This window comes from Dendrobates tinctorius, unplaced genomic scaffold (assembly GCF_039654945.1).
Source record: "Dendrobates tinctorius isolate UK_male_01 unplaced genomic scaffold, ASM3965494v1 ptg000120l, whole genome shotgun sequence".
Taxonomy (NCBI): domain Eukaryota; kingdom Metazoa; phylum Chordata; class Amphibia; order Anura; family Dendrobatidae; genus Dendrobates; species Dendrobates tinctorius.
In genome coordinates, this window is record NW_027361788.1 from 6,094,312 (window position 1) to 6,107,876 (window position 13,565).

The 13,565-nt window shown below is 49.4% G+C and overlaps 1 protein-coding gene across 1 annotated transcript in view; it reads right to left on the reverse strand.

The window, feature by feature from the left end:
- PSMB7 (proteasome 20S subunit beta 7) overlaps nt 1-13,565 on the reverse strand; it is a 77,638-nt gene that overhangs the window by 21,498 nt on the left and 42,575 nt on the right. The window contains exon 6 of the mRNA XM_073590709.1: nt 7,162-7,220. Within this exon, the coding sequence (XP_073446810.1) occupies nt 7,162-7,220 (59 nt within the window). The remainder of the gene's footprint in view (nt 1-7,161; nt 7,221-13,565) is intronic.

A 13,565-nucleotide genomic window follows, 5' to 3' on the forward strand; every position in this document is an offset into this window, starting at 1 on the left:
ACACGGCATGCTGTGAAAGTGGCAGTCACAGAAATGGGCACTAGCTGGCGGTACTAGAGCCCAGAAACACGGCATGCTGTGAAATCAGCAGTCACGGAAATGGGCACTAGCTGGCGGTACTAGAGCCCATAGAAAACAGTATGAGGTGAAAGAGTCAAGTCACAAAACCAGGTGCTAGATGTTGGTAGTAGAGGCCAGAGCACTGGCATAACAGATGACGCTGTGTGCAACATAGACACATGACAGAGCATGCATACTGCTACCAACCATGCATGTAACCTGTCTACTCTGGCCCAGGGCAGCAAAAGTCACCAGAAATCCAGGCCTGGTTCATTTTTAGGAATGTAAGCTGGTCCACATTTGCAGCGGATAGTCTATTACGTTGGTCTGTTAGTACATTGCCAGCTGCACTAAAGACACGTTCAGAAATCACACTGGCACCAGGACAAGCCAGGACCTCTAAGGCATACTGGCTAAGCTCGGGCCATGTATCCAACTTGGAGACCCAAAAATTGAAGGGGGCAGATCCATCCTGAAGCACACTGACAGGGGTGGAGAGGTATTGTGCCACCATGTCACGGTAACTTTGCCTCCTAGTGCGTTGCACTGTCTGTGCTGATGGTGCCCGAACTGTTTGCGGGTTCAGAAACTGTTGAAACAGGTTGGGTATACTGAACCTGTCAGTAGCAGATGTACTGCTTCTGCTACCGGCTTCTGAACGGATTCCGCTGGGCCCAGGACGCACTGAGGTGCCTGCTAGTGCACGTGCATCACTGCTATGCGGGGGAAAAGAGTACATGAGTGAATTAACCAGTGCATCTTGGTACTCCTGCATTTTACGCGCCCGGTTCAATGGTGTAATTAGGCTTTGAAGGCTGTCCCGGTAACGTGGATCTAAGAGGGTGGCCACCCAGTAGTCATTTGTGTGGAGAATACGAGCCACGAGTGGGTCGTTTCTCAGACACTGCAGCATGAAGTCACTCATGTGCTGAAGGCTGCCAACTGGTCATGCATCGCTTTCACCAGCTGGAGGAATGTGATCTGGCTGCTCTGCATCACCCCATCCACGCTCTATCTGGTGACTACTAGTAGAGCGCTGTGTACTTTCCTCCTCTTGCTCATCCTCATAGTCCTCCTCATCCTCCTCGCTTGCTGTGTCCTGCCTGGACCTTTGTGAGGCACCCACAGAGCTTTGTACCAACTGGGCCGATGAAGATTGCCTGGTTGGTTCAAGTGTCTCATCATACTCCTCCTCCTCCAGAGAAACCTCATCCCTTAGTACTTTAAGTGATGATTCTATAAGTAATATAAGGGGAATAGTCAGGCTGAGTAGGGCAGCATCCGTGATCACCATCAGAGTGGAGTCCTCGAAGCTCTTCAAAATGGTGCATATGTCCTTTATGGATGCCCACTCTGTGGTTGTAAAATGGGAGGGCTGAGATGTGTGTCGCCTACTTTGCGCCTGCTGCAGCTGCAACTCCATAATTGCAGGTTGCTGCTCACACAACCTCCGCAGCATATGCAAAGTCGAATTCCACCTGGTGGGGAGGTCAACAATGATGCGGTGCTCGGGCAGGCCCAATCTGTGCTGCATGGCCAAAAGGCGCGATGCAGCCATGCTTGAACGCCGCAAATGAGAGCACTCGTATCTGACTTTGTGCAGCAGCTCCTCAAGGTCAGGATAGTTCCTAAGGAAACTCTGCACCACCAAGTTTAGGACATGGGCAAGGCATGGAATGTGAGTCAGACCACCTAGGCCCAGAGCTGCGACCAGGTTTCGGCCATTGTCACACACCGCCACACCTGGCTGGAGGTTGAGCAGCGCAAGCCACATGTCGCTCTGCTCCTTGAGCGTGTTCCACAGCTCGGTTGCGGTGTGGCTAACATCACCCAGATAAACCAATTTCAACACGGCCTGTTGATGTTTGGCCGATGCAGTGCTGAAATCGGTTGTTGTGGTACGTCTGGGTGCAGGCGAGTCTGACCAGGAGTATGAGGAGGAGTCAATCTGTACGGAGGAGAGGCCTGCAATTCGTGGAGTTGGCAGGACCTGCGCACTTGCACTGTCTACTTCAGGTCTGGGCTCAACTACATTTACCCAATGGGCGGTGATGGAAATGTAGCGTCCCTGGCCATGCTGACTGGTCCACGCGTCGGTGGTCAGGTGGACCTTGCTATTAACTGCATTTAGTAGCGCATGCTTAATTTTGCGCTCCACATGCTGTTGCAGGGCGGGGACGGCTTGCCTGCTGAAGTAGAAGCGGCTGGGAACGCTGGGATTGCAAACCCCAACATATCGATAAAGGCTGGCTTGCTCACCAGCCAGAATGGTAGCATTTCCACTGCAAGCAGTTTGGCAATGCGAGAATTCATGCCCTGTGCTCGTGGGTGGTTTGCCGAGTACGGGCGCCTTTTCTCCCACACCTGTGTGACAGATGGCTGCACACTGGATTGGGAGTGTGAGGATGCCAGCGATTGGGATGCTGATGCTGACGAAGTACAGACAGTGTGCCGCCGCACAACACTGCCTGCAGATGCACCCTGGCATTCTGGCGAGGAAGCGGGAGCAGCTGTTTGCGAGCTGGAGTAAGAGGTGGCCGCTGTAGCTGAAGAGGTGGAAGGTGGGGAACCAGCTGCAGGTGGCGAATCATCTTGGGTGTGATGCTGCCACTCCACAGGGTGCCTCTTCCTGACATGCGCCAACATATTGATGGTATTAAGGTTGCTGACGATCTTCCCTCTCCGCACAGTTTGTCGACAAAGCTTGCATCTGACTACTGTAACGTCATCTGCAACTTGGTCGAAAAAGTCCCATGCACCACAACTCTTGGGCGCACCCCTTGTGTTCTTTAAAAGAGCCCTGCTCCTAACGGGTGCTGAAGTTGAGGGAGCAGACAACCAATTTTTCCCTCTTCCGCTCCCACGTGGATGGCCACGCTGCGCCACACCTGCAAGCTCTTCCTCTGAGCTATCCCCACTTGCTTGCTGCCCCTCAGCATCCCATGATGGGTCAAGGACCTCGTCATCCAATACACTTTCGTCAGCAGAAACTGGCAGCTGAGTTTCATCATCATCTGCTACCTGGGGTCTGGTCACTGGCCCACCCTCCACTTCTTCCTCAGACGGACTCAGTGGTTGCGCATCTGTGCACACTACCTCTTCTTCAGCTGCAGGAATGCTGTCTGGATGGCACACAAATTCCAAGCCAACAGATTCTGAGAAGAGGATTAAGGTTGGCTCCTGGTCCTCTGAATGTCTGGGCAATTTAGTAGTCGGTGAAGAAGCAGATGGGTGCTGCTCTTCAGTGGCCTGACCCGATGTGGTAGAGAGGTCCTGGGAGGATGCTGTGCTCACTGAGGTGGATTCCTCAGCTGCCATCCAACCAACAACGGTTTCTACTTGATCCTCTCTTATCAGCCTATGGCCCTGAGCTCCTAACAAGATGCGCATAAATGACTGCTGTCGGTTGAAAGTAGGTGCTGAGTGACTTGGGCCTGCTGCTTGCTCTGGATGTGCACCATGTCTAGCTGCTGATGCACCTCTTCCACGGCCGCCGCGGGGACGTCCCTTACTCCCTGCCTTCTTCATCTCTATCGATGGATTCAGAACGGCAAGAAAGTAATTATTAGGAATTAGTGTGCTTATTCCTGTAGGACTACAAACAGGTATAAGAAACACTAATGGCACTGTATGATGATGGTGTGTCTGCCACACTTTATTTGAATCTAGAGTGGCCTACACAAAGAGTAACGTGTGTTTGTCTTATTGGTGTACACGTTACGGTCGGATGTCACAGCGCAGTAAATGACACTGCTGTGATACCAAAAAAAAAAGGATTCTCCGGGACTGGGCCAGGTGCTGTGTGGCACCAGCCACAGAGGTTGTTGGGGTCCCTCACAGCACAATCCCTATATAGTGTTTAACTTTTAGGAAAAAAATAGGGGAAGGGGATTTAAGGGATGAAAAGAAATGGCGGTGAGACACACATCACACAGTGCTGCAGCAAGAGGAGCTGCAGCAGCTGCAGTGAATGTGCTCTGCACTGTCTCACTAAGCACCTCACTGAGAGCCTGCACAGCACAAAAAATGAAACTGAGCGGGGTCAGTGAGGAAAAAGACTGCTTCTGTAACACACAGGGGCTGCTACAGTCACTGAAAAACAGTTTGTATCGCTATAAGATCCGAGATCTCTCCCTATCTCCAACAGCAACCTATCCCTATCTGCTTTGACAGTAGAGTGAGGCTAAAATGGCAGGCGCAGCCTTTTATACTGCCTGATCACACCATCCAGCCAGCCAATCGCAGCGCAGCCCCTAGCTAGCAAGTTTGGACGCCTCCTACCAAGCTTAGGGGAGTTACACAATGTTGTCAGCAATTCTTCAGCTCCTGATTGGCTCCACGGAGCGCTCAGAGGCTGAAGGAGTAAGCGATTTCCGATATGAAAAAAATATTGGAATCGGAATTCCGATATCGCAAACATCGGGCCGATTTCCGATATTTCAATATCGGAAAGCTCATCCCTAATGGTAATGTGATCAGAAGAGCTTGTGTCACCAGCATATGTGCCGATTGCAGAAATCAGCGTTAGCAGTGCATGTAGTAGTGTGAATGAGGCTCTAGACCAGACTGTGGTTTTAGGAGGGATCAGGAAACAGTCAGGGGGACAGTTTATAGGCCTTTAAAAGCCCACCAAGTTGCAGTAGAACACTTCCTGAGAAAACTGCGCAATCACCGATCCGCCATCCAAGCTCTATATATAATTTATAACGCAGGAATCCCCAGATTTTCCCACCGCACAGGCACGACGCCAGCACCGTCCTGTTGGGGGCTTGTTTCCAGCGCTGCTCAGCTGTGTGTACAAGATAAACATTCAGAAGCTTTCTAAAGGGAAACAATAGGAGTAATGCCGACTGCAGACATAGGCCGGCTCTGTGCTGCCCATTACTGCTCAGTCCCCCTGCAACCTTTACACCGGAGGCATTGAGATATTGATCCGTATCGACTGCTTCCAGTATGTGTGACAGCTTGTCTTCACGATGTGACTTAACTGAGTGCTAACAATTGCCCAAAAGACTGCTAATTTATGTGGTCAATAAAAGATATGGTCTCAGCCAGGCAGATATGCAATATCATTTGAATCCTCTGCTGCCAAATCGAACAGGTTCCACTATTAATTGTGCTAACCGCGACTCGGAGGAAAGCCCCATCACAAGTAGGATTAGCGCGTGCCATCTCTCTGCCAAAATACAAAAATATCAGCTTCATTTTTACCTGCCAGTGCAAAATAACACTCCTAAAAGAGGAGCTCTTTGGTCCCTGAGACAGCTCCACTCTTGCCTATAGGTTGTGGCTTGGTATTGCAGTTCAGCGCCCCTGGCAGTTCAGTTAAAGGGGTTGTCCAGGATTAGAAAAACATAGTTTTCTTTCAGAAACTGCACACTTTAAAGGGGCTGAATTGCAATACCAGACACAGCCCAAGGTGGCGCTGTTTCTGAAAGTGTTCTCAGACAGAATTGTGTGGCTGTTCCTAGCTGCCCAGGCCACTCTCTAGGGACATTACACCAGTGTGTACAATAGGACAGGAGTATGCCAAAACACATTTATCCCCATCTTTTACATAGTCTACCACGGAATAAAATGGGGACCTTCTCCCTCTTTTAATCCCAGCTAACTTACATCCATAGTAATAAAACTGCCATAACTCTGACTGAATACAACAGGGATTTAGTATCTATGGTGCACCAACTATTCTGGAACTAGAACTTCCAACATGCTTTAACAGCGTGTTTCTTTTATGTAAAGGTACTGTCACACTTAGCGATGTACCAGCGATCCCGACCAGCGATATGACGTGGTCAGGATCGCTGGTACATCGCTAAGTGGTCGCTAGTGAGCTGCCACACAGGCAGATCTCACCAGCGACATCGCAGGGGTCGGGGGTCGCTACTTACCTGTCACACTAGGCGATCCTGCGTCCTCCCGCCCGGCTCCACGCGTCGCTCGCCTTCACAGCAGGAAGCGCCGCAGGAAGCTGACGACGAGAAACAGTCCTGAACGTTCTCGCGCGATCAGCGATAACCAGCGGGGGAGCCGGTCGTAGGTAAGTATCAGACACAGCAATATCGCTATAACGTCACTAGTTATAGCGATATTGCTAGCGATATCTCTTAGTGTGACATGCCCTTAAGAATTAAAATTGTAGTTTCACAATAGTATGAGTGCTGAGAAACCTCTTTGCCCTCTGGTATCATCTGTGAGTGCGGTGTGTAGTGTCTCCAGTGTATCGATGGGATGCAGCTGCCTCTGCTTTTAAGAGCTGTCATAGAGAAACCTATCACAAGCAGGAGGTTGTGGAGACAAGCTGAGGCTAATCACATATAATACATGGAGTCTAGAGCTGATATAGCACTGCTACTCTTACAAGAAGTCTGCCCCTCTGCAAAGCCTAAGTCATCAAGGGAAATGTAGTCTGCATTAGAAGAACTTTATCGGAGAGGAAGAAGGACTCAACATAGCAGAAGACCCAGAAAAGGCATACACAAGAGACTCAACAGAATTCTCTAGGAACAGCCTATGCTAAATGGCATTAATAAAGAAAAATGCTGAAATGCTGCATTAGGCCACCAAGGAGGGTAACGCTACACTAGACCACCAGGGAAACTATTTTAGCCAACTTCTTCCAGGGATTCAAGGATTAACCCCTCCAGAGTTTGGGCACTACTTGGGCTTGTATAGAATGAAATTACATACTGTACACACCCAAGTGGTGTCAAAATACTTCAAATATATATATATATATATCTCCAAAAGGAAATAAAGATACAGAAAATGTTTTGATGCTCCTTAACAAAGGCTTCATTATATTTTACACCTGGTTGCAATGTTGTTGCATTCATCTCATTGACAACTTTGCACAATAATTAATAGACCAGAGATTCTTCCAAGACACGTTATGTGAGCTTTACCATATATATTACATACATACAGCATAAATAGCTTGACAGACACACACATATATACCTCAAAGTCAATAATATGTTGGTGATTAAGGTGGAAGTATTGATTTTGACTTGAGTCAATGTGACCCATTGACACCAGAGGATAGGACTATTGTTTACCTTAACAGACAGATGTATTGAAATCTAATACAAGGTCACTCACCTCCAAGTCTGGTTTATAGCGGTCCTCAAAAACTGCCATTGCTGCCAAAGACCCAGAGCCTGCAAAAATAATAATTCATAGCATTACTGGGTGTTAAACCTTTTATTCTAAGCACAAGCACATGACCCAATACTACCATTTTCTGTATACAGCATAGCAGGTGGGATAATAAAGCACTTCACATCGACAGAAATGTCGGGAGTTCAGCCTTTAAAGAAAAACTACTGACACATGACATATTAAAATGGGTAGTCCAGTAATCCAAAAAAGCCCCTATGTTGTGTGATTTCAGGCAAAGGAGCAGTCAGTCAAGCAGTAGGTGGTGCAAGGTGGGGAATAGAGCTGGAGTGACATTGGCTTCATATCTACCATAGCACTTCCGTCTCATTTGCATATCAATTCAAATGCTGATTTCTCAGTAACGGAGGATTGGACTGGCCATGTAAAGCTATTGTTGGACTAATCTTTGAAAGAGCTTCATGCTCATATAAATAGTTTGAGGTGTGAAATCCTCTACTGCTCTTGTGACTAAGTGGACAGTCAAGGCCAAAAAGTTGAAATTGTAAGCTTTGGCGCTTTGTGTTTTTCAGTTCTCAATTCCATTGAGAACCTGTGATCAATCATCAAAGAGTGGATGGAATAACAAAAACACAGAAATTGTGAAACTCCAAGCACTGATAAGGCAAGAATGAGCTGTCATCAGCCAGGATCATGGCCAGAAGAGGATATCCAGCTGTCAGGGAGAGGGACACAAGTCTAGAACAGTAGGAATCAACACTGGCAATATTGAACCTTTACATAAACTTGATGTATTTTTCAATAAAAGTTTAAAAACTTATAAAATGTTTGCAATTAAGTAACAAGCGACATATCTGACTAAGATCTAAAAACACTGAAGCCGCAAGACTGTGAAAACCAAAATTTGTGACGGTCAAAACTTTTGGTCACGACTGTAAATAGCTTATGTGGTGTAGTAAACACTGAGTCCGCTAGGGGGCGCTGTGTGGATGTCCCAGGAGAAAGGATGAATGGCGGAATACGGAATGGCTGTTATGTATCCCATAGTGGGTGGCTTTGGGATGGAAACTTATGTGTTGTTCAGCAATGATATTGCTGAGGTCTTGTTTCAATGTGTAAGGGAGAAGTCTCCAGGTAACTGGATGGGCAGCCTGGTTACCTATAAACCCACCCAGGGGGTGTGTTTAAAGCACTGTTGGAAAGAGTGTGTAAATGCTTGAAGGACCTGTGATGAGGTCAGAGACATGTGACCCAGTGGGCATGGCTATGAACCATATAATGTGGCCAGGGTAGGTCACATGGGTGAATGCTTGGACCCGGTTGGTCCAGTGTGGAAGGTCCCGCTGAGATGGGGCTTCCTGCCTGACAGCACGTGTGGACGCTGTGAGTAATGGCTGCAAGTGCCTAAGAGTTCCCTGGAGGGAGTGAATGTCTGCAGTATGGAGAAGCAGCCATGAGAGAACCCTGACGGGGTGAGATATAACTGTGAGGCTGAAAAGCCTGCGTATTGGACATTGCTAACAGAGTGAAGCTCTGTCATGGACGCTATGCCGTTTGTATATTGCTGGTCATGGTTTATGATGTTTAATAAACCGCATGGACTATACTGGTTTATGGAAAACCTGCGCTGGATCTGATTTTGTGGCTGCCAAGCGAGTGATCCCCTACTTAAATGACAGCTCTACCTCACATGTGTTGGTGAATTGCAAAGGGCAATATTGTAGCCTTGTTGCTAGGGGCAACGGAAAAGGACTGCAAAGTTTCGGTTGCTACGGGCAATGGTTTCCGATGGCATATGTTACAGTGCTGCCAAGGCTGAACCAGGAGGGCTGACGGTTGGGGAAGCCACTGCCCGGCTGTGGTTCTGGAACCGTGGGGCAGCCTAGTGAGTAAGGCACTGTCCGGATTGGTGAGCCCAGTGCGGCCGTTTCCCCAGGAGAAAGATACTTATAGGATACCTCTGGGGTAGAGGGGTCCGAGAACCTGCGCGGCCAGCAGGTGACGGACGTGAAAACCGTGTTGTACTGACCGGGGTCAGTGAGAAAGAGACTGGTGATTGATAGGGTGCCTCTGTGGAGAAGAGGTATCCGAGGACCTGTGTGGCCGACACAGGTAACGGACAGGTGTTCGTGTTGTACTGACCTGGGTCAGTGTGAAAGACAGTGTACCTGGAGGGTTCAGTGAGCAAGGTCCTGGAGGGTAAGTGTTGGGAGATTCTAGGAGAAGAATCGGATCCCTGGAACACGTGGTATGACCTTGGACCTGGTGAGGCGTGAGTGTTGGGCAGTCTCAGGAGGAGACGGATGTCCTGAAGAGCACCCGCTAAGCCCCTGGACCTGGTGAGGCCGGTGTGTTGGGAAACCCTGGGAAGAGGGTCGGCTCCCTGAATAGCACCCGGTGCGCCCTGTGTGTTGGACGATCTCAGGTGGAGACGGTACGTCATGAATAGCACACAGACAGGACACGTGAGTTTTTTGTGGTGGGTTTTTTTTTCCTTCTTTTCTCAACTCAGCCTGCGGTGGATCAATGGGAGTCAAGAAGGTGACAAGCGGCTTCCTGTAACTCGGCGGGGTTACGAAGGGGACAAGCGGCTTCCGGTAACTTGGTGGGGTTACAAAGGAGACAAGCGGCTTCCGGTGGAGCAGCGTGTCCACGAAGACAGCGCCAGAAGGAACTAGTGTGGTGTCGGTGATCGGTTACAGCAGGAGCTGTGGTGGTGCCAGTATCGTTCAAAGAGACAAACTGTACTGTGTGAACTGTGGCATAAGAAGTTCTGCAGAACGGACATGGGGAAATCCTGAAAGGGGGCGGTGGCCCAAATTGGGGTGGTAGCCCAAGGGGGGTGGAGTCCCAGAAGGGGGCGGTGACCCAAATTGGGGTGGTAACCCAAAAAGGGGTGGAGTCCCGGGAGGGGGCGGCAACCCAAATTGGGGTGGTTCAGGAAATGACAGCACTGGTTGCTCAGTGGGTATGTCTGGGGAACCGCAGTTGTGTGTATGAGTTTTGAGGAGTGCGGCATGTATTTTCCTAATAATGACGGTCCACAGGTGTGTACCGTGATGCTGCACCGGGAAGGAGTCTCTAATAGACTGGACTCAGAGTCAGGTAACTCTGACAGGAACTCGGCTCGTTTTATGTCTGACAGAGAAAAACGCCAGGGTTCGCTGTCAACATGGGGTCACGGTGAACTATGCAGTAGACCGAGTAATGTTTGAGGGGACCAAAGGTGGTGTGTGCCAAGGGGGCGGGATACCACGAGACTTAGTCTATGCCTTGGAGAGGGGCCGGGACTTTGTGTTGTTTGATGACATATGGTCGGACGATGGAGACGTTTCGACTGTGGGGCCAGCGGACACTGAGACGGTGACGCCTCTTAAAGTGGACAGGTCAGAGGTAGAACTGACCGGAAGAAGAGGTACATCTGCCCAACTGACTGACCTGACGTCTCGAGACAAGACAGATGGTGGGCTGGGAGATCAGACGACTGGACTAGACACATTGGTGGTGGACGATAACTGGAGGGTTCATTCGACTGGTACCCTTTGACAATATAATTAAAGAGGTAGTGGTGAGACACGTGCTGGCCAAAAGAGAACAGGATCGTGAGATACAGCTGATAAAAGAGACAGTGGAAGGACATCTCGAACGGGAAAGAGTCCTGAGACAAATGGCCGAGCACAGGGTTGAGGAGCTCGAGAAAGAAGTCTTGGAGCTCAAAGAAACTGTAAGTGGTCTTCTGCGGGAGAAGAACTTGGACAGTGATGAACAGCGGCCGGGTCCGACTGGTGGTGGAACGGAGCTGCTGGTGCCCGTCTTGGCAGACGGTCATGAAGAGATGAGATCTCGTGAAGTTGGGGAGCTAAGAACTGAAGAAGACAGTCACCCGGTCGGGTCAACTGTAGTGAGGGAAGTGTCCGTGGTAAAGCCAGAACCTCCTGGCCAGGAAGAGAGCAAGGCCACGACCTTCAAGTTTGTGATTGATGTACCAAAAGACATGCAAGAGGCCTGTGCTGAGGAAGGTCTGCATGAGGCTTTCAAAGAGGCAGTCAAAGCGTGTAAGGTGCACTGGGCGCCTAAGACTCGGCAGTTGGTGAAAGTATCAGCTAGAGAAGATACATCAAACCGAGTAGCTGTCCTGAAGGAGATGCATCTACAATGTCTCCACCCCAAACAGCTGGTCAGGCGAAGTAATGTGAAGGCTGCTCGACGCCTAGAGTTAGCAAGGGAGGCTATGGATCGGCTGGGTTTGCGGAAAGATGTGGTCCTGGTACCCAAAGCTGATTGGGAGAATCATTGGAAGATCTGGGAAGGTAATGCAAGACCTTGTGAATATCTCCGGTGTGGTGAGGGTGAGGATCCCTTCTTATGATGAAGACCAGGTATCCAGTGAAGAGGGTAGGATTCCCGTCGTGGTTGGCTCTGTGGAAAGCCTGAGAAACTTTCGGATGCTCTTGGAGTATCGAGTGGGGTACCTGCAAGAGATTGAGCAGTTGAGGCTGGACCGCCGGCAAATTAATAAAGAAGTACGGAATACCAGGTGGCGGCCGCCTCCAAACCAACATGTAAGGACCCGAAGGGTTCCTCCAAGTAGTGACGTGGCAAGTGGCCGAAGAATGTCAGCAAGTGGCAGTTCGACGGGCCGTACGAGGCTGAGAGACATTAGTTCCTGTGAGACGCTGAATGGGTCAGACTCAGGCCAGACAGTAGGCCCAACAAAGACTGATGACCGTACCAACCAGGGGAGCTGGTCGGCAAACGGAACAAACAGGGAGAGGAATGTGGTGACTAGACAGTGTCTGATGACGCAGACAGGCTGTGACTGGAGGGCCAAAGATCAGTGCCGATATTCTGACCGCTGGGGGCGGGGGAGAGGCCTAACGTAGAGATGAGGCCGTATGATAGATGGAGACGGTTCTCTCGACCTGTGGGGCAAGGTGTAGTGAGTGCCCGGTCACGAGACCCTGGTGTAATGTTGTGTGTTCAACCCCACAAGTTTGAACGAAGGGGGGAGGTATGTGGTGTAGTAACCACTGAGTCCGCAAGGGGGTGCTGTGTGGATGTCCCAGGAGAAAGGATGAATGGCAGAATACGGAATGGCCGTTATGTATCCCAAAGTGGGTGGCTTTGGGATGGAGACTTATGTGTTGTTCAGCAATGATATTGCTGAGGTGTTGTTTCAATGTGTATGGGAGAAGTCTCCAGGTAACTAGAGAGATGGGCAGCCTGGTTACCTACAAACCCACCCAGGGGGTGTGTTTGAAGCACTGTTGGAAAGAGTGTGTAAATGCTTGAAAGACCTGTGATGAGGTCAGAGTCATGTGACCCGGTGGACGTGGCTATGAACCATATAATGTGGCCAGGGTAGGTCACAGGTGGTGAATGCTTGGACCCGGTTGGTCCAGTGTGGAAGGTCCCGCTGAGATGGGGCTTCCTGCCTGACAGCACGTGTGGATGCTGTGAGTAATGGCTGCAAGTGCCTGAGAGTTCCCTGGAGGGAATGAATGTTTGCAGTATGGAGAAGCAGCCATGAGAGAACCCTGACGGGGTGTGATATAACTGTGAGGCTGAAAAGCCTGCGTATTGGACATTGCTAACAGAGTGAAGCTCTGTCATGGATGCTATGCCGTTTGTATATTGCTGGTCATGGTTTATGATGTTTAATAAGCCGCATGGACTATACTGGTTTATGGAAAACTTGTGCCGGATCTGATTTTGTGGCTGCCAAGTGAGTGATCCCCTACTTAAATGACAGCGCTACCTCACACTAAATATACATTGAATAATGAGTCAAGAAACATCAAGAGATAAAGATAAAATCAATTTTTATAGTTAAGACCTGCAGGAAATCTGGAGGTCAAATTCTAAATCTTCTACCAATGTGCAGAACTGGGCAACGTGTGGCCTGCAGATGGTGACAACGGGGCTGGATACAGCGGCAGCCTGCTCACAGTTCAGTGTCTCACTTTCACCAGTATCTGCATCATTGGGATAAAAATACTGGTGAAAACAATGATGGAACAGTGAGCTATCAGCTCCCTCTCCCACCACTGAGACTGTATGTCTGAGCAGCTGGAGCTATGGTGTCACTACATTGCAGCAGCGGTGCCTCAGTACATAGTGTAGACGGAAGCAGAAGAATGGGCTGAAATGAGAAGCTTTATTTTTCTTTTTTAATTGTCAGTACATTTTGGGAAACTGTAGTAATATAATACTGTGCAAGGGGACTTTGTGGGGATATAATACTGTGCAAGGGGACTTTGTGGGGATATAATACTGTGCAAGGGGACTTTGTGGGGATATAATACTGTGCAAGGGGACTTTGTGGGCATATAATACTGTGCAAGGGGACTTTGTGGGCATATAATACTGTGCAAGGGGACTTTGTG